The sequence below is a fragment of the Esox lucius genome, chromosome 11, assembly GCF_011004845.1.
Source record: "Esox lucius isolate fEsoLuc1 chromosome 11, fEsoLuc1.pri, whole genome shotgun sequence".
Taxonomy (NCBI): domain Eukaryota; kingdom Metazoa; phylum Chordata; class Actinopteri; order Esociformes; family Esocidae; genus Esox; species Esox lucius.
Genome location: NC_047579.1, coordinates 17,964,426 through 17,986,923, shown reverse-complemented (window position 1 = coordinate 17,986,923; position 22,498 = coordinate 17,964,426). Strand labels below are relative to the sequence as shown.

At 39.3% G+C, this 22,498-nt stretch overlaps 1 protein-coding gene across 3 annotated transcripts; it reads left to right on the top strand.

The window, feature by feature from the left end:
* The first annotated feature begins 1,703 nt into the window (after positions 1 to 1,703).
* LOC105008697 (Ig heavy chain Mem5-like) lies at positions 1,704 to 21,828 on the top strand. 3 transcript variants are annotated; one of them, XM_034295638.1, is made up of 5 exons: positions 1,704 to 1,813; positions 1,907 to 2,098; positions 18,275 to 18,411; positions 20,630 to 20,663; positions 21,320 to 21,828. In XM_034295638.1, exons 1-5 carry the CDS (start codon positions 1,774 to 1,776, stop codon positions 21,643 to 21,645), a joined length of 729 nt encoding a protein of 242 aa, XP_034151529.1. In that variant the 5' UTR covers positions 1,704 to 1,773; the 3' UTR covers positions 21,646 to 21,828. The 3 variants fall into 3 exon arrangements, with proteins under 3 accessions (XP_034151529.1, XP_034151530.1, XP_034151531.1); XM_034295639.1 differs by lacking the exons at positions 1,704 to 1,813; positions 1,907 to 2,098 and adding an exon at positions 17,882 to 17,992 and having other exon boundaries at positions 18,086 to 18,411; XM_034295640.1 differs by lacking the exons at positions 1,704 to 1,813; positions 1,907 to 2,098; positions 18,275 to 18,411 and adding exons at positions 19,479 to 19,589; positions 19,700 to 20,025.
* The last annotated feature ends 670 nt before the right edge of the window (positions 21,829 to 22,498 follow it).

Here is a 22,498-nt window from a genome sequence, read left to right as displayed (position 1 = left end):
ACACACCAGTTTCCCCTCCCCTATTATTTATAGCTTCATGTAAATTACGTGTTTTATTTCCACTAAGTAAACCACAGTAAACCACACCTACTAAAGAACTTCTGTAAGTGGAATTAACAACAATTAACAAACAACTCAATGAATGATAACATAGTAGACTTTTATAAAAATCAAAAATATGCTTGAAATTAATTTAGCAATGTTTTACTGTCCATGTTCAATCATTAAACATAACTGAAATGTTTTGATTATTGATATTGATTTTGGTGTCATCAGACCATAGAATTGTCTTCCACTTGGTTTCAGAGTCTCCCACAAGCTGTCTGTCCAACTCTTGCCAAGATTTTGATTTGATGATTTCAATAATGGGAACAGTTATTCATGTATCTCCAAAGAAGGCCAATTCTGTGAAGCACCCAGGCTATTTTGGCAGAACAAACAGTGTTCCCCACCTCAGCTGTGGAAGACAGATAAATCCTTTAGAGTTGAGTCGTTTTCAAGAGACTGTTGTTGTTTTTCTCTTACTTTCTCAGCACCACCTTTCCTCTTCCTCTCCATTTTAACAACAAATGTAAGAAAAGCAGCAAATACAAAAAACATGTTGCTTAAGAATGCTGCTGACAGTGCTTCTCCATCACACGGACAGACTCAGAATATCAGGCCTGTTGGTGGCCTTTCAAAAAAGTGCCTCTCCTGTCCTGATATTCAGTTTTGGAGGACGGCTTGTTTTAAACAGATTCTCTGATGTTTGATTTCTTTTCTTCATTTCTTAATAGTGGACTTCACTGCGCTCTGGCTAGTATTCAGTGACTTGGAAATGCTTTTATATTCTACCCATGATTAGTGTTTTGAATAATCTACATCCAGATTTGCTTTAAATATTCCTTCATGACAAAATTCTGTTAACTGACTGTGGGACCTTCCAGAGACGGGTACATAACATGGGGTGACGTCTGCTCCGCGTGGCTCCGTGGCTCCCCTTCCTCTCCGGCCTCACTGGTGTTCTAACCACCGGCAGGAGAGTGACGGCAGCAGCACATCCCGAGGACGCACCGGTTTCCAATCACTGATAAGATGTTTATATTCTGTTGTTCACCACCACACCTCACAGATTATTGTTTGTCTGTCGTGGCCGTGTTGGTGCGTTCTGTTAAACCTTTTCAAAAACACTAAATGATTGTTGTCGTCCATTTTGTTTCTTTTCCCTTTTTGTTTCACTTTAACACACTTGTTACACTTGTTACACTCCCACCATCACACATGGACCTTACCTGCACACTGGTGGACTCCATTCATCTAATTACAGGACTTCTAAAGAACACTGTCTGAACCACAGCTCATTCAGGTGTGTCATAGCAAAGAGGTTGAATACTTATGAAAGAAAGGTATTCTGTTTTATATTTGGAAATACATTTACAATTCAACAATTTGCAGTTCGTATTTTTCATTTTGACATCATGTATTTTTTCTTTTAATTAAATCCATTTAAATTTCATGTTGAAAACTCCAACAGGGTGAATAAGTTACAAGATAACATTGTCAGAAATGTTAATGTTTTTGAAGCCCATCTTAGAAGCTAATAGGCAGAGAGAGACATACGCCCCTCCCTCTGGTCCTGTCTGTCTGTCTCATTATTGGTTACCAATAGAGGCTCCTCCCTTTGGTTCTCCCTCTCTGTCTCCTTATAGGTGGGTCCTTCAGTCTCTCCTCACACTCCAACCTGTTCATCTCTCATCTGGACAGTAAGGGTTGTTCACATCACACACGGACAACATGCTGGGGACACTCTGCACTCTCATCACTGCTCTAACATGTAAGGAGTCTGACTTACTGGAGGTTTTACTTCATGTTTTATTAATAATGAGACTGAATGTTTCTCTTTACTACATGTCATCTTATTTCCCAGGTGTCAGTGGTGTGACTGTGGTGACACAGAAGCCTCCTGTTGTGACAGTGAGGAAAGGAGAGATGGTCACTATGGACTGTAACTTGGGAACTGTTACTAACTATGCTGCTTGGTATAAACAGGTTCAAGGAGGTGTTCCTCAGTATGTTGTATGTTGGTATCATGGTTGGAAGCCTGAAGAAATAAAATATGGTTCTGGTTTCTCTTTTCCTAAATTCACATCTAATTCTCAGTCTACATCAGATTATCGTTTGATTATTAATAATGTGGAGGAGTCAGACTCAGCAGTGTATTACTGTCAGACATGGGACGGCTCTGCTAAATAACACGTATCACAGTGATAAACACCATGACAAAAACCTCCTCACCAAATACACTCACTTCTGCTTTCAGATGTTCTGAATATAGACACTAACTGAATGTCAATTCATCCTGAACCAGTGTGTCTTCAGTATGATAACAGACCATGTTGGTGTTTTACAGAAACCTCCTATACATTTAGTAAAATGTTATTAACTAGTAAACTTACTGGTCCTTAACCATGACTCCTAAAGTGATGTTAAATATTCTCTTCTGAGTCCTTACAGAAGCCCCCATTTATCATAAACAGACTAGTTTACAGTAGAGACATTACACCAACAGTCATTCAGTAACATATTGTGCGTTCACAACCCAACTGGTTTACAATAGAAACATACAGTATTACACCAACAGTCATTCAGTAATATATTGTTCGTTCACAACCCAACTGGTTTACTATAGAAACAAACAGTATTACACCAACAGTCATTCAGTAATATATTGTTCGTTCACAACCCAACTGGTTTACAATAGAAACATACAGTATTACACCAACAGTCATTCAGTAATATATTGTTCGTTCACAACCCAACTGGTTTACAGTAAAGACATTACATTATCATTGAAATACACTGATGAGCCAAAACATTATGACCACCTGCCTAATAAGCTGTTTGGTGGTTTTGGTGGCCTTCCATGTGCCACCAAAACAGCGCCGACCCACCTAGGCATGGACTCTATAAGATCCCTGAAGGTGTCCTGTGGTATCTGGGACCAAGACATTAGCAACAGATCCTTGAAATCCTGTAAGTTGTGAGGTGGAGTCGCCATGGATCGGACTTGGTCCAGCACATCCCTCAGATGCTCAATCTGATTGAGATCTGGGAAACCATTCCAGAGTGTGTGTTGTGTGGCAGAATGCATTATCCTGCTGAAAGGGGCCACTGCCATCAGGGAATATCATTGGTGTACCTGCATCAATTTTTAGGTAGGTGCCATGTGTCAAATGATGAATCTCACAAATTAATATAGAAACAGAGTTTTAGAATAAGAGGACAAGCATCAAAGATAAAAGTACTCTGGAGATTTGAGATGTTGCAAGAGCAAAGATACATGCAGAGATGAGGAAAACGCAAGTGAGACACTTTCTGCCTTATATCATCAAAACTAAAGATGTGAGCTAACTAAAGGATAACAAGACTAGTTCTGAAGAATTACCCCTCTTATTTTTAGAGGACACATGCCAATCTATGCTTCCTGGCATCATATCGTAAGACAGAGTTATCAACTCATTGCTCAAGATAGGGTGGTTAAGGCATGATCTTAAGTTCTGTATTGAGTGCAGAGACAACCATTTGTAAGAGACAAACATTATTATGAAAGCACATGACCAGACAGGCTAGGAAGGAAATTGAGCACATTATTATAAATGGCTGTACTAAATAGTGAAGAATAATTTAATCTGTATATTAACTTAGAATTGCTTTTTTCACTTCCTTCACATTGACATCTACATGAATGCCCGGACCGGTAATGTTCTGCTGGGTTTCCCTGCTGGGTTTCCCAACAGAACATGGCCCAGAGCAACACATTCCCTCCATCGGCATGTAGTCTTCCCACAGTGCATCCAGGTGCCATCACTTCCCCAGGTAAATGGCACACACGTACACAGCCATCCATGAGAACGGGAATCATTTGACCAGGTGTCCTTCTATCACGGCTCCAATGTACAGTTCTGATGCTGGCGTTCCCATTGAAGGCACTTTCATCAGTGGACAGGGGACATCATGGGCACTCTGACCAGTCTGTGGTTACGCAGCCCCATACACAGCAGGCTGTGATGCACTGTGTGTTGTGAGACATTCCTCTCGTAACCATCATGAACATTTTCTGTGACTTGTTCCACAGTAGACATTCTGTCGGTTTGGACCAAAAGTGATAACCTTCGTTGCTCTTGCGAATCCCTGCTGCTGGTTTGTGGTTTGTCCCTCCTCGGACCATTGTTGGTAGAAACTCAGCACTACTAACCAGGAGCCCACCACAAGCCTTGCTGTTTCCGAGATGCTCTGACCCGGTCGTCTGGCCATAACAATTCAACCCTTGTCAAGGTTCCTCAGAACGTCACCCATTTCTCCTGCATCCAAAACATTGACAACAAGTACTGATTGTTCGCTTGCCAGTTAATCTACCCAGACCTTCACATGCATCCTTGTTATGAGATGATCACTGATTATGAACATTCACCTGTGTGTGGTCATAATGTTTTGGCTCAGTTTACCATAGCTCACTATTTGACCAAAATGTGAGTAAAATGAAAGGGCATTTTATTGAGGAAAATTGCTCACTGTTTTTATTGCTGTTATAATAACTAAAAAAAATATATATATACTCAAATGACAATAATGTGACTTAAATAAGATATAATTACTAGACCAAATACACTGCTCCAAAATATTAAGGGAACACATTATCATCACAGTATAACACCAAGTCAATTATACTTCAGAGATATCAATTTGTCCAGTTAGGAAGCATAAGCGAATCAATGTACACTCTGAAGAGCATTGGGGAGATACCAGGAGATGGGCCGTTACACAAGGAGAGCTGGGCGTGGCAGTAGAAGGGCATCAACTCAGCAGCAGGACCGGTATCTGCTCCTTTGTGCGAGGAGGAAAAACAGGAGCACTGCCAGAGACCTACAAAATGACCTCCAGCGGGCTATTGGTGTGCATGATTCTGAGCAAACTGTCAGAAACAGACTCCATGAGGGTGGCATGAGGGATCAACATCCTTCAGGACATGTGCTCACAGCCCAGCACCATACAGCTCAATTGGCATTTGTCAAAGAACACCAGAAATGGCAGGTCCGCCACTGGAGCCCCGTTCTCTTCACAGATGAGAGCAGGTTCACTCTGAGCACATGTGATAGACATGAAAGATTCTGGACAACATAACCGGTTTGGCGGTGGGTCGGTGATGGTCTGGGGAGGCATATCCTTGGAGCGCACAGACGTCCTTGTACTAGCCAACGGCACCTTGTCAACAGTACCCTGATTGCTGTTAGGTACGAGATGAAATCCTCAGACCTTACATCCTCAGGCCCTGGGTTCATCCTGGTGCAGTACAATGCCCGGCCTCATGAGGCCAGAGTGTGTAGACAGTTCTTGGATGATGAAGGCATTGATGCCATTGACTGGCCCTCAGACCAGTCAATGTTCACCAGACCTGAATCCAATGGAGAACCTCTAGGATATTATGTATCAGTGCATCTGACACCACCAATTTGTGCCACAGACTGTCCAGGAGCTCACTGATGCCCTGATCCAGGTCTGGAAGGAGATCCCCCAGGACACCATCCGTCCATGTCATCATGAGCATCCCCAGATGTTGTCAGGAGTGCATACAGGCACTTGGGGGCCATACACACTACTGAGTCACATTATGAGTTGAACATTAAATTCATGCAAGTTGGAACAGCCTGTGATTTTAATTGTTAACTTGGTTTTTCGGTGTGAGTTTGAATCCAGCCCTCAGTCGGCTGGTGATTTTGGTTTCCATTGAACGTTGTTTTGTCATTTTGTTCTCAAATAATTAAACAGTGTACAGTGTTTAAATAACAGTAAAGAGTTTGACCTGTAATATATTTAATATATTTACCCCCCACCTAATATATTTACCCCTCATCAAATGTGTGAAACCATCAGTGAGGACAGTAAAGGTGTGGCCAGAGGGAGCAGATTAACTACTACAGTAGCAGTTTCAACGCACAGACTGGAGTTTGTTTGCCACTCAAGCCACCCTTGACTCCCAAAGAACCCCACCCCCACAGCCAGCAACGTCACCATCACTGACGAGTTAACACTAGAACCGCCAAGCCTTTTTGACCCCCAGTAACCGCCAGAGCTGAATACCGTTTGGTGTCATTAGTATACAAATTGTCCCTATTAGCATACACATTCTCCTCCACAGCATCACCATCCAGTCAGAGCATCAGTTCATCTACTGGATCATTATCAAACTATACAGAATAGTCAATTAATGAATTTGTTTGTTTTAAATGGTTAATGATTTTGAAAAGTACAATAACGTGTTTGTATTGAAGGTCTAATCATACTAAAACAGCAACGACTAAAAAACGAATACAGATAAAAAGACGAGGACCGAAATGAAGAGGAGGTGAATGGCGCGTCTTTGCAGGTCTCTGCTGCGGGTTGTAGTGGGGTTATCGAGTTGATTTAAAAGCCAATGCATCATTCTAGTCTTCTAGATTACTGGCATATATGATTTTTCTATTGGTGACATGAATAAGTTATCTAAAAACAAGAGGAGTTATTAGAAAAAGACGAGATATCGTTGGAATTTCTTTTTGTGAATAATTATTTAGCATTCATCAATTGATATCATGCATTCAGTGAGGGGTGATTAGTGCCTGGGTACCATTTGGGTACCAACGATAAGTGGTGTGGGCTGTTAGCAGATTAAGTAATAAAACGGTAAAAAAACAAGTAAATAGTCTCTAAATAGTTTTCTGTTTGTCAGTTTAGAATTCCGACAACAAAACAATGTAATATATACTTATTTAGTAAAAGTCATGGAAAGAGGAGGGTGTAGCTTTCAAAATGGCAGTTTATTTTAATTACAAACTCAAACGCCAATTGACGTGGGCATTTGGTGGTTCTAGTGTTGAACAGGTATTACGCTTGCTTCGACAGGGACAACAAAGAGCCAGCCACCTGGAAAAAGACAACACCTATGTGATTATATGCTGTTCATAGACATAAGCTCAGCATTAAACACAATCATCCCCTCTAGGGAAAAAAGTTTAAGATATTTTAAATGAGCTAGCTAACCAACGGTCTTTCTGAAGGAAATAGTCTGACCATTTTAATTCTATGAACTTTTTACTTTTTATGAACTTTACTATGGATTTCTCACAGGGCTGTTTTCAACTACAATATAAATATCAAATCTATGAACTTGAATATAAATATTATAAATTATGAATATATTTTCACAGGGGTACACTTTCCTCAAGTGAGCTTTATTTTTGAAAACCTCATGAAAACACATATACACATGAGTGTATGATGCTGCAAGAACTTAAACATGTTACCGTGCTCTCACTGAGGGGCTAACCTGGTGCAGAATAGCAAATAAACAATAAGAAACAACTTGTAAAACCCAGTCCAGATTAGCAGCAGGTACAGTATAAAATCAGAAACAGTTCTTGTTTAGGAAAATGATCATATCTGCCTTCTCAGGCAGGATGCCTGAGCGTTCTGGGCAGATAGTATCCCCTGCTCTGGAGAAAACACGTTCGCTGGGTGTAGAAGAAGCTTGGACGCATAAATAGGAGAAAGCGAGATTTGAATTATACTTTAAGAGTTTACCAAAACCATATTTTTCCTCTGTTGACCTCTTCCCCAACTTTACTACACCGGGACTCTTTATGGACATAATTAACAGAACTGCTCACCCCTGAAAACCCAACCTTAAGTATCATTCAATTATTGTTCGGAGGGGAATGATCGGCAGGCATGTTCTACCGGTGGCCTTGAAAAACTAAAAACTTTAGTCATCGGCGATTCCATTACCCGCAGTATTAGACTAAAGAATCAGCCGGCGATCGTACACTGTTTACCGGGGGGCAGAGCCACCAACGTAGCCGCAAATCTGGGGCTGGTGCTAGCGAAGTCTAAAACTGGCAAGTATAGAGAGTCATTGGAACCAATGACGTTAAGATGAAACAGTCAGAGGTTAAGAAGTTCTGTTTAGAAAAGCGAAACCACACTTTGGTGGACACTTCTTCGTTGGTGTTCAGCGGTTTCTTCTTCTGGTCGGCGGACTGTGATTTGAAACTAGGAATCGAAATTTTAACTTTTGAACGATACCGGGAAAATCGCAAAGCTAGTCCCGTTTCCAATCAATACTCAATACTCGATACCCAAGCCTATTGCTAATATCATTCGTTTTTGTGTATTATTGTTGGCTGTCTGTTGGTACATAAGTAACACTTCTTGTCCCGATTTGAATGCTTTCTACCTGGTTAATATCATAGTGTGGTCTTGAAACAATTACAATCAGGAAATAAAGTTATAAACACTATTTGAGCTCAATGTGAGTAAATAATAGTGCGGTCTTATCAGCCATTGTTACGTTACTTGTACCTAGGCATGCTAATGGTGCGTTCTAAACAAGACGTTCTAATCACACCAGTGTGATCGTACGCTTCAGGGACCACTCTAGCCTGATCACACTGGTGTGGCCTTACGGGTCAAAGGGTTAAAACAGTAAGAAACAGAGACAAAATTCCCTTGGCACAATTAACAGTTTATTAATTATTTGCAAATAAGAGAGACGCGTCAAACGCTTACAAATATAATCGTCCAAGGAGTCTCTGACTCAAAACATGCACAATCCGTATTTATTACATAGAAAAGGGGTGTGGTAAGTCGTTGCCCATCTGTCTTGTCAATAAAACACATTCCCTTTGTTCTATCACATGTCCTAAGTCACATGTTGTCCTCCCCCCTTCTCAACTCTTGAGGTTAGCGTCTGGACAAACAACAGATAGACACTAATGGGTTATACAGATCTACTGATTTACGAGTAACCCTCTAATCCGCTGGTGTCGGTCGAGGATGCCCCCCTAGGACAAATACCAGATCCCCTCTCTCACGCTCCTCTACATATCTAAACATGGGTACTCAGTACTTCAACTAGTAACTCATTAATACATGCATAGGACCAAGAATACATCAGTTCAAGAATTTCAACAAGGTAAGTGTCTTTGCTGCTATTCTTGTATTTCATTTGCCCATGCTGACTTTTGTATACATTCAACTCGAACATCATGCATATTTAATTTCAGATTTATAATAAGAGCTTTTTACTTGCTGTGAGGTTACAATGCACGCGCGGATCAGTCTTGGCGTGCTCTCTGAATTATGACATGTTTACGACATGGACAAGTTCTGTAAAGCAAGAGAGGGGTGGGTCTCTTGACCAATCAGTTACATTTGCATTTCTACAACCAATTCCATTGGTTGGATGAGCCTATCAATCTAAAGGAAAGACACTATTTCCAGAAGACGATTAGCACTCCGCAATTGTGGAATTGTGAAATTAACCTTTAATTGCCATTTTAACCTGTGTGTGTGTCACCGTGTTTGTCTGTAACCTTTAAAAAGGATATATGATCTCTATCCTCAAATAAAAGTTTTTGTTTTTTTGCATGATCAGTCATATTTTCAAAATCAATGCCAAACTTTCTCAAAGGGTCTGCAATCTTATGAGCACAACTGTATGTAATACCAATTAAATACTGATTACCAATACAGCCGTTTGCCAAAACTGAATGTCATGAACTCTTTAATTTGTAAAAACTAGTTGTAAGACTCTTTCAGGTCACAGATGTTAATTGGAGATTTTTTTTTTTTTACTGAGAATAATACCATTTCAACTCTTTCCCTAAACGAAGGCAGGCTATTGGACATTTATAAAAATGCATCGCTACAACATTGCGTCCGCCTATAGTTGCATGGTTACTGTGTCGCTGGTGGGAAACATCTTATTAATATGGATCAAGGCACATAAAGGAATGAAAACTGTGACCCGGCATTTGCTTAACAAAGCAAACAGTAACCATGCAACTAATAAGCGTTTGTTTCGGTTGACAAGATGATAACCGACTAAAAAGAAAACAGAAAGAGTTAATACTTTATTACTGCTTATCTGACAACAATCTCAACATGGCCAAATTGCTCACTCTGCTTACTTCTGTCTCTCTGATTTGAGTACAGAGAATGTTCAAGGGATTAGACATTTATCTGGTTAATGATGTAAATGAAACTATTGAATGAGGTGGATGGTAGTCTAGGCTTCGGGATAAAATCAGCTGCACTGTTTTTTTTCATGGACAGGCTAAAACTCAAATATTGATATAAGAAGCTGTACCACATCCTGTGGTTACCTAAACATTTCAACATTATGAGAAAAAATTGGGGACTGTTAGACATAAGTACTAGATCTGGGCAGCAAGTTTAGTAACTGGTGTCAAGAGCCGTTTCCAAGTGTCCCTTTACTTCAAATCTTTATTTTACATAATTCCACTGTTTGATGTACATCTGTAATGTTGTAAATGCTATTTGTTTAGTATAGTAACCCATTTTTACAATAAAAAACACAACATTCTCATCCCAATAACTTTCCATGCGACCTTCGACCTGTTGCGCAACGAGGATCCATTGCAAGGCTCTCCCCAGCCTGGGAAATCATCAATCCAACCTAAAGCTATGCTAAGCTACGCTAACGTAGCATTAGCTTCAAGGAAAACGGAACGTAGTCTGGTTGAAAATACTGGGGGCGATAATGGTTTCCACAACGCTGGCTTGCAATACTCATGTCTGGAAAGGTTGTAGCAAATTTATTGTTACCCCAAAGGATGTTGTCTACTCAATATGCTTTCTGTACCGATGCCTTGTGGGTGTTGATAGGACTCAAGCGTTCAGTGTAAAAATTCCAGTTTGACTTTAAGAAAGTAATGATTTCTGAACATGCAATAGTCTTAACTAGCATTGGTAAATTATACCTTGTGTGAGTTTTCTGCATGCTGGGACTTTTCAGCTAGAAAAAAATCTCAGATAGATGATAATGTAAGCAGAGTGCATTTTTAAAATGACTAATACTACAATGATGTTGATAACATCTCAGTCCTGTTAGTCCAGCTTTAGGTTTTACAATGTGCTCCTATAGACCCCCTTGAATTACTACTTCTTACTATCTTTCCTTTTGGTTTGTGGCCTCTCTCTCCCTCGCTCAGACTACCTTTCTGATCCGTGTTTGTTCATGTCTATCATTTTCCTGCAATGATCATACATAGCAGGAACCAAATTCTTAAAATATTGAACACACTTTAGCTATATCTAGATGATATATCAAACATAAACTGAAGAAAAAAAATTGCCAGCTGTTCTGTGGGGATTTTTACCAAGAACTGTAGCTACTTACTCTCCATTTTTGACTGGTTGTGGCTCGTCCATTACTTAGCTAGCTACTTGCAGACCCTAGGAGGAAGATTAAGACAGAGATTGTGCAAATCATTTTAGCAGTCGTTCTTCCTTTCAAATCATTCACTATCACTTTCTCACAAAAAAACTTTAGCCTGAAGAAAGTGAATATTTTATCATGTTTGTTTGTTCTATTGCTATGACAATGTATACATGTTTATACACGTTGTACTAACTGTGAAAACAAAACCTACAGATAAAGTAATTCACTAAGACAGCATACACACACTGCTCGTCATGAAAGAATGAATGAGAAAGTTGGAGTCGGTCGCGACGGAGACGTGACAAGTTCCAGAGCGTCAATAAAAAAAAAATAAGGACTCCACAAAACAACATTATTGGGGGGGGGGGACACTTTAAACCCCCCACGCCCTTGGTTGTGGCTCTGAGCAACCAGCCACCTGTCCCAGAGGACTCTTTACATTTCTGCACTAATATGGAATCAAACCTGTTACTCAACCTGAAACTACATATATTATACTGGTCATGTCAATGTGTTTATCAACTCTAAATCCTTTTAGTGTCACATCAGAGAGAAGACTAGAGACTGCAGTTCTGTGAACGTCCACATACATTCAGCTCTCTGTTCACCACTGGTTTCACTCCTATCCAAAGACCAACTAATGGTTTCACATTTCTAGCTGTAGTTATCAGACAGGAACATGTTCTAACTCTGATACTGAGTAACAGATGTGATCTTTTTCACCCCAGAACCCACCTGTTTCCCCCTCCCCTATTATTTATAGCTTCATGTAAATTATGTGTTTTATTTCCGCTAAGTAAACCACAGTAAACCACACCTACTAAAGAACTTCTGTAAGTGGAATTAACAAACCTTAATGAATGATAACATAGTAGATATTTATAAAAAGCATAAATATGCTTGACATTCATTTATCAATGTTATACTGTACTGTCCTTTTCAAACATGAAGCTGAGATGAGAACATCAATCATTAAACAATACTGAAGTGTTTTCATTACTGATATGGATTTTGTTGTCATCAGACCATAGAAGAGTCTCCCACAAACTGTCTGTCCAACTCTAGCCAATATTTGTTTTGATGATTTCCGTAATGAGAACAAAGATAACAGTTTTGTGAAGCACCCAGGCTATTTTTTGCTGTACGAGTAGTTTTTCCCACTTCAGCTGTGGAAGACAGATAAATCCTTTAGAATTGAGTCGTTTTCAAGAGACCGTTGTTGTTTTTCTCCTACTTACTCCACACCACCTTTCCTCTAACTCTCCATTTTAACAACAAATGTAAGAAAAGCAGCAAATACAAAAAACACGTTACTTAAGAATGCTGCTGACAGTGCTTCTCCATCACACAGACAGACTCAGAATATCAGGGCAAGAGGAGCACTTGTCACAGGCCTGTTGGTGGCCTTTCTAAAAAGTGGCCTTTTCTAACAAGGTAAAATCACTTCCCATTATATCAAACATTGCTGAAAGCTTTTTGGTTTGTTAAATGAAGCTTAACATTGTCTTTGCCTTTGTTTCTGCGTTGCCACAGCATGCATTAGACTGGAATGTCTTAAGGTCTATATTAGGTGATTTTAAATGTAGCCAGAAATGTAATCAGAAAGAAGCAAAACAGAACATGTCAAGGAGTATTAACCCAACTTCAACCACTGAATTTATTGAGCCTCAGAACCTTGGTATAAAGGACACATACACATTAATAGTGTAGTAAGAACATTAACTTAAACTCCAATAGAGAATCCTACAATAGAGAATCCTACAGTAGAGAATCCTACAGTAGAGAATCCTACAATAGAGAAACCTACAATAGAGAAACCTACAATAGAGAATCCTACAATAGAGAATCATACAGACCAGGTATTGTGAGTGTGGGTGAGAGAATAAGCCTGTGATTGAGTGTTAATGACAGTAAGGCACACATGTACGTTATAACGCCACCATATGTTGTAACATGTTAAAGGCACACATGTACGTTATAACGCCACCATATGGTGTAACTTGTTAAAGGCACACATGTACGTTATAATGCCACCATATGGTGTAACATGTTAAAGGCACACATGTACGTTATAACGCCACCATATGGTGTAACTTGTTAAAGGCACACATGTACGTTATAATGCCACCATATGGTGTAACATGTTAAAGGCACACATGTACGTTATAATGCCATCATATGTTGTAACATGTTAAAGGCACACATGTACGTTATAACGCCACCATATGGTGTAACTTGTTAAAGGCACACATGTACGTTATAACGCCACCATATGTTGTAACATGTTAAAGGCACACATGTACGTTATAACGCCACCATATGGTGTAACATGTTAAAGGCACACATGTACGTTATAACGCCACCATATGGTGTAACATGTTAAAGGCACACATGTACGTTATAATGCCACCGTATGGTGTAACATGTTAAAGGCACACATGTACGTTATAATGCCACCATATGGTGTAACATGTTGAAGGCACACATGTACGTTATAACGCCACCATATGTTGTAACATGTTAAAGGCACACATGTACGTTATAACGCCACCATATGTTGTAACATGTTAAAGGCACACATGTACGTTATAACGCCATCATATGGTGTAACATGTTAAAGGCACACATGTACGTTATAACGCCACCATATGTTGTAACATGTTAAAGGCACACATGTACGTTATAACGCCACCATATGGTGTAACTTGTTAAAGGCACACATGTACGTTATAACGCCACCATATGGTGTAACATGTTAAAGGCACACATGTACGTTATAATGCCACCACATGGTGTAACATGTTAAAGGCACACATGTACGTTATAACGCCACCATATGGTGTAACATGTTAAAGGCACACATGTACGTTATAACGCCATCATATGGTGTAACATGTTAAAGGCACACATGTACTGGAGATGGTCCTGGAGCTGGCTGCTGACGGCTGGTCACCAACATAGAAAGAGAGCTGAAGGTGGGATTTAGTATAATAATTAAATTAGCCTCTCCCACGGGTGAGTGTTTCATACTGTGTCTTGTGAGGGTCATTGTATGAAGTGGCTGTGTGTCAGAACAAACCTCACAACAAAAGATTAATGGGCAACAGGTCAGTAAGGTGACTGGGTATAAAAAAGTATCCCAGTGATGATGAGTCTTTCAGAAGTAAAGATGGGGAGGGGTTCACCACTCACCACTGTGAAAATAGTGCAACAATTTTAGAATAGGTTCTCAACGTGAAATCATCTACGAAACATAATATAATTTTAGATTCAGAGAATCCGGAGAAATCTCTGTACTTAAGGGACAAGGCTGGGAACCAATATCGAATGGCCATGACCTTCGGGCCCACAGGCGGCACTGCATTAAAAACAGACATGATTCTGTAGTGGATATCACTGCATGGGCTCAGGAACACTTCCTAAAACCATTGTCTGTGAACACAGTAAGTTGCTGCATCCACAAATGCAAGTTACAACTCTAGCATGTAAAGAAGAAACCATATATATAAACAAGATCCGCTGCCTTCTCTGGGCCCAATTTCATTTAAGATGGATTGAGGCAAAGTGGAAAACTGTTCTGTGGTCTGGCAAATCTAAATTTTAAATAATTTTTGGGAATCATGGATGCCACGTCCTCTGGAATAATGAGGAGAGGGACTATCCAACTTGTTAACAGCGAACAGTTCAACAGCCAGCATCTGGGATGGTGTGGGGGTGCATTAGTGCACATGGCATAGGTGACTTGAACATCTGTGAAGGCAAAACTGGCCTGCCTGCATTGAAAACATTTGGCGCATTGTGAAACGAAAAATAAGACAAAGGAGTCCGAACTGTTGAGCAGCTGAAATCCTATATCAAACAAGAATGAGAATATATTTCAGTTTCAAAACTGCAGCAATTGGTCTCTGTTTCCAAATGCTTACAGAATATTGCTAATGAAGTGATGCAACACAGTGGTAAACATGCTCCTGTCCCAACATTTTGGGGGCGTGTTTAGGCAATACAATACAAGTTCCTTATCTGTTTTCTTATTATGATGTTGTCCCTCTTGTTATTTAATTAAGGTGTTTAGAGTCTGCCTCAGGTGGTTAAAGTCCCCATTGTTATTTAAGGTGGTTAGAGTCCCCATTTTTATTTAAGGTGGTTAGAGTCCTCATTGTTTTATTGATGATTTTATTCTAGTGTATGTTTTTATTCTATTATATTTTATATATTTTTATTTTTATTTGCAAAGCACCTTGAAATGCTTCTATATATGAATTGTGCTATATAAATTTACTTGCTTGCTTGCTTTTGGAAGGTTTTGCTGGCATCAAATTCAAAATGGACAAAACTTAGTTACAATATTTGATATGTTGTCTTTGAACTATTTTCAATAACTTATAGGGATAAATGATTGGCACATCATTGCATTCGGTTTTTATTTGCATTTCACACAGCGACCCAACTTTTGTGGAAATGGGGTTGTACATCTTGTATTGACAGTAGATTGTCCCAGGGGCATCTGGCCATTAGGGGTTCAGGGTACCTTGTAGCCTCATCTCCCTGGTCCATAATCTGGCCCTGTCAGGATCAGGTCCTCCCTGTCTATATAATACAATTCATTATGACATAAAAAGGCAACATCTGATCCCAGCACTCCTCTACTCTGAGACGTTTTATGAATACAGGTCCAGGAGGCTGCTGCTGTTTCAGACCTGATTGGACCATCGTGATTAGAGTTAGAATGTTGGGATAATTGGTTCCGATTTCCCATCAGTAGTACCTTACCCAAATGAAAGAGGGGTAAGAGACACCCCATTTAGTTGGATTCAAGGAACACATACAGATAAAAACAAATGAGGATTTCCTGCATCAGTCCAAACCAAATTCAGTTCATATCTAAATTCTCAACCAACATATCCAGTAATAAGAGTTACTTCATTTATTCTTGAACAGGGATGGGTTTGTAAACATCAGATGGCATGGTCTATTTCAAAATCATACAAAATACATCCTCTTTAAATGTTTCACCCAATTCCTGAGGAATGGACTGGTAAAATAATCTGTATACATCAATCAGCCATAACATTATGACCAGCTGCATAATATTGTGTAGGTCCTCCTTTTGCCGCCAAAACCGCCCTTTTTGCTTTGTAGCAGGGCGTATTATCCTGCTCAAGGTAATACAGTTGCCATGAAAGGGTGCATATGGTCTGCAACAATGCTTAGGGAGGTGGTACGTGTCAAAGTAACATCCACATGAATGGCAGGACCCAAGGTTTCCCAGCAGAACATTGCCCAAAGCATCACACTGCCTCCGCCGACTTGCCTTCTTCCCATAGTGCATCCTCTTGCGATGTGTTCTCTAGGTAAGCAATGCACACACACCTGGCCATCCATGTGATGTGAAAGGAAACTTGATTCTTCGTGGTCCAGTTTTGATGCTCACTTGCCCATTGTAGGCCCGTTCGGCAGTGGACAGGGGTCAGGATGGGCACACTGACTGGTCTGCTGCTAAGCAGCCCCTGTGCAACAAACTGCGAGGCACTGTGTGTTCTGACACCATTCTATCAGTACCAGGATTAACTTTTTCAGCAATTTGAGCTACAGTCTCTTGTCTGTTGGATTGAACCACACGGGCCAGCGTTTACTCCCCACGGGCATCACTGAGCCCTGGCTGCCTATGACCTTGTTCTGGTTCACTGCTTTTCTTTCCTTGGACCACTTTTGAAGGGTACTACTGACCACTGCCGACCAGGAACACCCACAAGGGCTGCAGTTTTGGAGATGCTCTGACCCAGTCGTCTAGTCGTCACAATTTGGCCCTTGCCTTATGCTTATCCTTATGCTTATCCTTATGCTTATCCTTATGCTTATGCTTATGCTTATCCTTATGCTTATGCTTATCCTTATGCTTATGCTTATGCTTATCCTTATGCTTATCCTTATGATTATCCTTATGCTTATGCTTATCCTTATGATTATCCTTATGCTTATCCTTAAGATTATCCTTATGCTTATCCTTATGCTTATCCTTATGATTATCCTTATGCTTATCCTTATGCTTATCCTTATGCTTGGCCATTTGTCCTGCTTCTAACACATCAACTCTGAGGACAGAATGTTCACTTGCTGCCGAATATATAAACCACTGACAGGTGCCATGATGATGAGAATGTCAGTGTTATTCACTTCACCTGTCAGTGGTCATAATGTTATGGCTGATTGGTGTATATATTTATATAGATTATCAGTGTTATTCACTTCACCTGTCAGTGGTCATAATGTTATGGCTGATCGGTGAACGTCTGACCTCCAACAACTGTGATGTCACATATAATCATTTTATGACACTTAAGTACATTGAAATCAAATATTAGAAACTGGCGAAAATAGTATTCCTATAATATTTTCTTATATTATAAAACTATAATTATTCTTAATTTGTCAGATCCATCTTTTCAGGAGCTGTTAGACCAAGAGGCCCCTCCCTCTGGTCCTCCCTATCTGTCTCCTTAAAGGTTACTTATAGAAGCCCCTCCCTCTGGTCCTCCCAGTCTGTCTCCTTAAAGGTTACTTATAGAAGCCCCTCCCTTTGGCCCTCCCTCCATGTCTCCTTATAGGTGGGTCCTTCAGTCTCTCTTCTCCTCACACTCCAACCTGTTCATCTCTCATCTGGACAGTAAGGGTAGTTCACATCACACACTGACAACATGCTGGGGACACTCTGCACTCTCATCACTGCTCTAACATGTAAGGAGTCTGACTTACTGGAGGTTTTACTTCATGTTTTATTTATAATGAGTCTGTATGTTTCTCTTTACTACATGTCATCTTATTTCCCAGGTGTCAGTGGTGTGACTGTGGTGACACAGAAGCCTCCTGTTGTGACAGTGAGGAAAGGAGAGATGGTCACTATGGATTGTAATCTGGGGACAGTTACTAATAGTGCTGCTCGTTGGTATAAACAGGTTCCAGGAGGAGTTCCTCAGTTTATTTTGTATTTCCACCACTCTTATAGTGCTCCTACCTATGGTTCTGGTTTCTCCTCTCCTAAATTCACATCTAATCATCAGTCTACATCAGATTACCGTTTGATTATTAATAATGTGGAGGAGTCAGACTCAGCAGTGTATTACTGTCATACATGGGACAGCTCTGCTAAAGAGTACGTATCACAGTGATAAACACCATGACAAAAACCTCCTCACCAAATACACTCACTTCTGCTTTCAGATGTTCTGAATATAGACACTAACTGAATGTCAAGTCATCCTGAACCAGTGTGTCTTCAGTATGAGAACAGACCATGTTGGTGTTTTACTGAACCCTCCAATACATTTAGTAGAATGTTGTTATTAACTTGTAAACCATCTGGTCCTAAACCATGAGTCATACTGTGATGTTGTGTCCTAACAGAAAACCCCATGTATCATATAACCATTATGATAGTCCGTCCCCTGGTTTACAGTAGAGACATACTGTATTACATCAACAGTCATTTAGTGAAATACTGTTCACAACCCAACTAGTTCACTGTAAAGATAATAAATCAATTGTAATTCAGTAATTTACTGTTAGTTCACAACCCAACTGCTTTATAATAGAGACATATTACATCATCAGTCATTCAGTGATGAATGTTGTTCTCATGGGCAGAACAACATATTTGATTTACCTTATTGGTTTAGGGATTAAAACCAGCAGTTTACAGTATATACTGGCTCAGTGATCTGCAACAATTGACTACAGTGTCGCCCCAACATGTTTAAATCAAATCAACCTAAAACATTAAATAATGCTCAGCCTCACTAAAGCATTTCACAGCCTCATGGTTTAATTCCTGTCTTACCTTCAACTTCCCCCAGGCAGACACAATGAAATAACAGGATTAAAACTTCAAGTAGGCAGCTTTTATTTCAAGGTAGAAATGAAGGCTTTGGTCACACTTGGTCACACAATGACAAATGTATACATTGTTATTATAAATATTAAGATGTGACATGTTGTGACAGGATGATGAATTTACACACCTGAAATAAGATTACTAAGAAGAAACAAAATACTTGTTTCATGTAAAATGATATTGGCTATAATTAACATTTATATTCAGTTTGCTATTTTATTTCAGTCCTCTCCCTCTGGCCCTCCCTATCTGTCTCCTTATAGGTTACCTATAGAAGCCCCTCCCTCTGGTCCTCCTTGTCTGTCTCCTTATAGGTGGGTCCTTCAGTCTCTCCTCTCCTCACACTCCAACCTGTTCATCTCTCATCTGGACAGTAAGGGTTCTTCACATCACACACTGACAACATGCTGGGGACACTCTGCACTCTCATCACTGCCCTAACTGGTACATTGTGCATAAGTGTTTGATTTATAAATATTTTGAATGTTACTGTTTTAAGTATAATAAGTTATTGTTTCTAGTTTATCTTCTGATAATGTGATGTGTGTCATCAGGTGTTCATGGTGCGATTGTATTGACCCAGAAGCCCTCTGTCCAGACCAAGACCACAGGACAGGAGGTCACTATGGACTGTAACATTGGCAGATATGATGGAAACTCTGTCCGTTGGTATAAACAGGTTCCTGGTGGGGTTACTCAGTATGTTCTGAGATATAGATACAGTGTCAGTTCTCCTTCCTATGGGACAGGATTCTCCTCCAGTCGGTTCAACTCTAAATCCACATCAGATTTAGATTATCAGTTGATCATTAAACAGGTGGAGTCAGAAGACTCAGCAGTGTATTACTGTCAGACATATGATGATACTGATAATGAGTTCATATCACAGTGATATACATCATGACAAAAACCTCCATGAGTAACACTTCTGCTTTTTGAAGCATAGACTAGTAAACATTAATATTATAAGAGGCAGTTCAACTGAATCAGGGATTATTGATCACAGTGGGGACTCAGAAAGCTGTGAGGATACATTGTCTGAACAACAGGATCATCCCCTTCTCCAAGAGAGAAACTGTCCTGGTGGTTTTCACTCCAACCCCATGTATATGCAGCCTCATTCAGTAATTAATTATTAGAGTCAAGTGGGCTAAATTAGGGTTGGAGTGAAAACCACCAGGACAGTATCTCTCCAGGGGCAGGGTAGGAGACCCCTTATACCATTATTATCATCATGATCAACATCATTATTATTACGTCCAGATTGGATCATGTGGACTGTGCTTTAAATCATGGATTCACATGGAAAAGACTCAGCTGAATGTGATGATATATGACGTTTCCACAGAGAGGGAATTCCTAGAAGATCCAGAGATGTTGTTAGAAAGTGAATCAGTCTGAATGGGATGTTTCAGTTCCTGTCCTCTCAGTAGTGAGAGTGAGGAGGTTTTTGTACGACCAAGTAAACAAACTGAATCACTGTGGTATTCGGACAAGGAACCAAGCTCATTGTCACTGGTGAGTAGATTGTTTTCACCTAGTTTCATAGACGTTTGTACAAGTGGAGTTAAATGTTTAGGTATTAAACGTGATATTTATATTTACTATTATTTTATGTATATTGGTTTTAGACTGATTATAATGTTGAACAGACAATGTGCATAGTATTTTTCATAGTTAATTTACAGCCTACCACTTGATTATATATGTTTTTATTATAGATTGAAGGCATTTTTATTAATCGTACAGTAATCATGTACTTAGATGATACATGGTATGAAGTTTACATCATGTGAAGTGTACATGATTTTGTATAACTGAAAGTCCCATTGTTTAACAATATAAACTGTGTATTTAAATGGCAGCTAAACACACTGCTGTTACATAAATAGTAGTTATTGGAATTTGTGTTTGTTGCAACAAGACGTTATTAAGTAAATGGTTATTTAAATCAAATCAAAATGACATCGTAGTTCACTGGTCAAGTACCAATACGCAAATGCAGAGTAATGGAAAAAATATTGTTTAACATACCTCTTAATTATATCAAGATTTATTTTAATTGTTTTCAGCTTTCAAGAACAAGTTTATATTATAAATACAACAACCCGGTTTAATTCTGTTAATAAACATATATAATGCAGTGTTATTTTTCTACTCATCCATTGTTCCAGACTCTACTCTCCCTCCACCTGTCTTGACCATCCTCCCTCCATCCAGTGATGAGTTGAAGTCCAGTAAAGTCACCCTGGTGTGTCTGGCCAGTCAGATGGCCATGGGCTATGCTGATGTCAGCTGGACCGTGGGTGGGAGTCCAGTCACCAGTAACATCGTTACCAGTACTGCTGTACCACAAGATGACAAGACGTTCCAGCTCAGCAGCTATTTGACCATTGACACGTCAGAATGGAACCAGGACAAAGAGTTCTCATGTAAATTCACTGTGGGCTCCAAGTTCACTGAGAAACGCATCAAGAAGTCTGAATGCAGCAATGAATAGTAGAAACCTGTAAAGTGAAATGTTTTATCTTGCACATGCAATATTTTATTTAAAGGAAGATAAATCCTTGTATTCATACATAGATCATATATAATAAACACAGTATAATACATGATTAACAGAGAATGTTTGAGCTTTGCAATATTGTTTGGATATTTAATAAAGAGCATAACAGAAAACAAATGCTTGTATTTCTGCATGTTGAGGAACATCACTGTTAGCAATACTGAAATAGGGTGATTTTAGGAAATATGAATTTATCTGATTTAAATAGATTACACTACTCTGTGACATCTTTCAGTTATTTAGGGTCTAATCTGGGTTTTCTCTAATGTTAAATAATGCCTCTGAAATACATAAATATACAGATAAATATTACTATGACAAGAATGTTTTATGAGATGATTCTAAAAGTACTTTATAATCATAAAAATCTTTAAGCTATTATTAAGCATCACACTTTCTTCTAGGCAGTAATGATTTTAGTCTTTCACTGTATGAGGACATAAAAAGGTATATTAACACGGCATGTATTCATACATACAACAGTTTTATTTTCATATCATACTACAATAGACAGTAACATTCTACAAAAGTGCAGACAAAGAAAAGAGTGAAAACAATAGTGTATTCTTCTGCCATCTTGTGGCTCAAAGACTAGTTCAAAAGTGTAATTTGAAAGTCCTATTGAATAGTTTACTAAATTTAACATTATTTTCAGATACTGTAAAAATAAATAGTGTGTTCATACACTTGTCATAATATAAAAATATTAACTTAAACACAAAATCAGTATCTAATAAAGTATACTGTTATTGATTATGTTCAGTAGCTCTACAGAAAAACACATTTA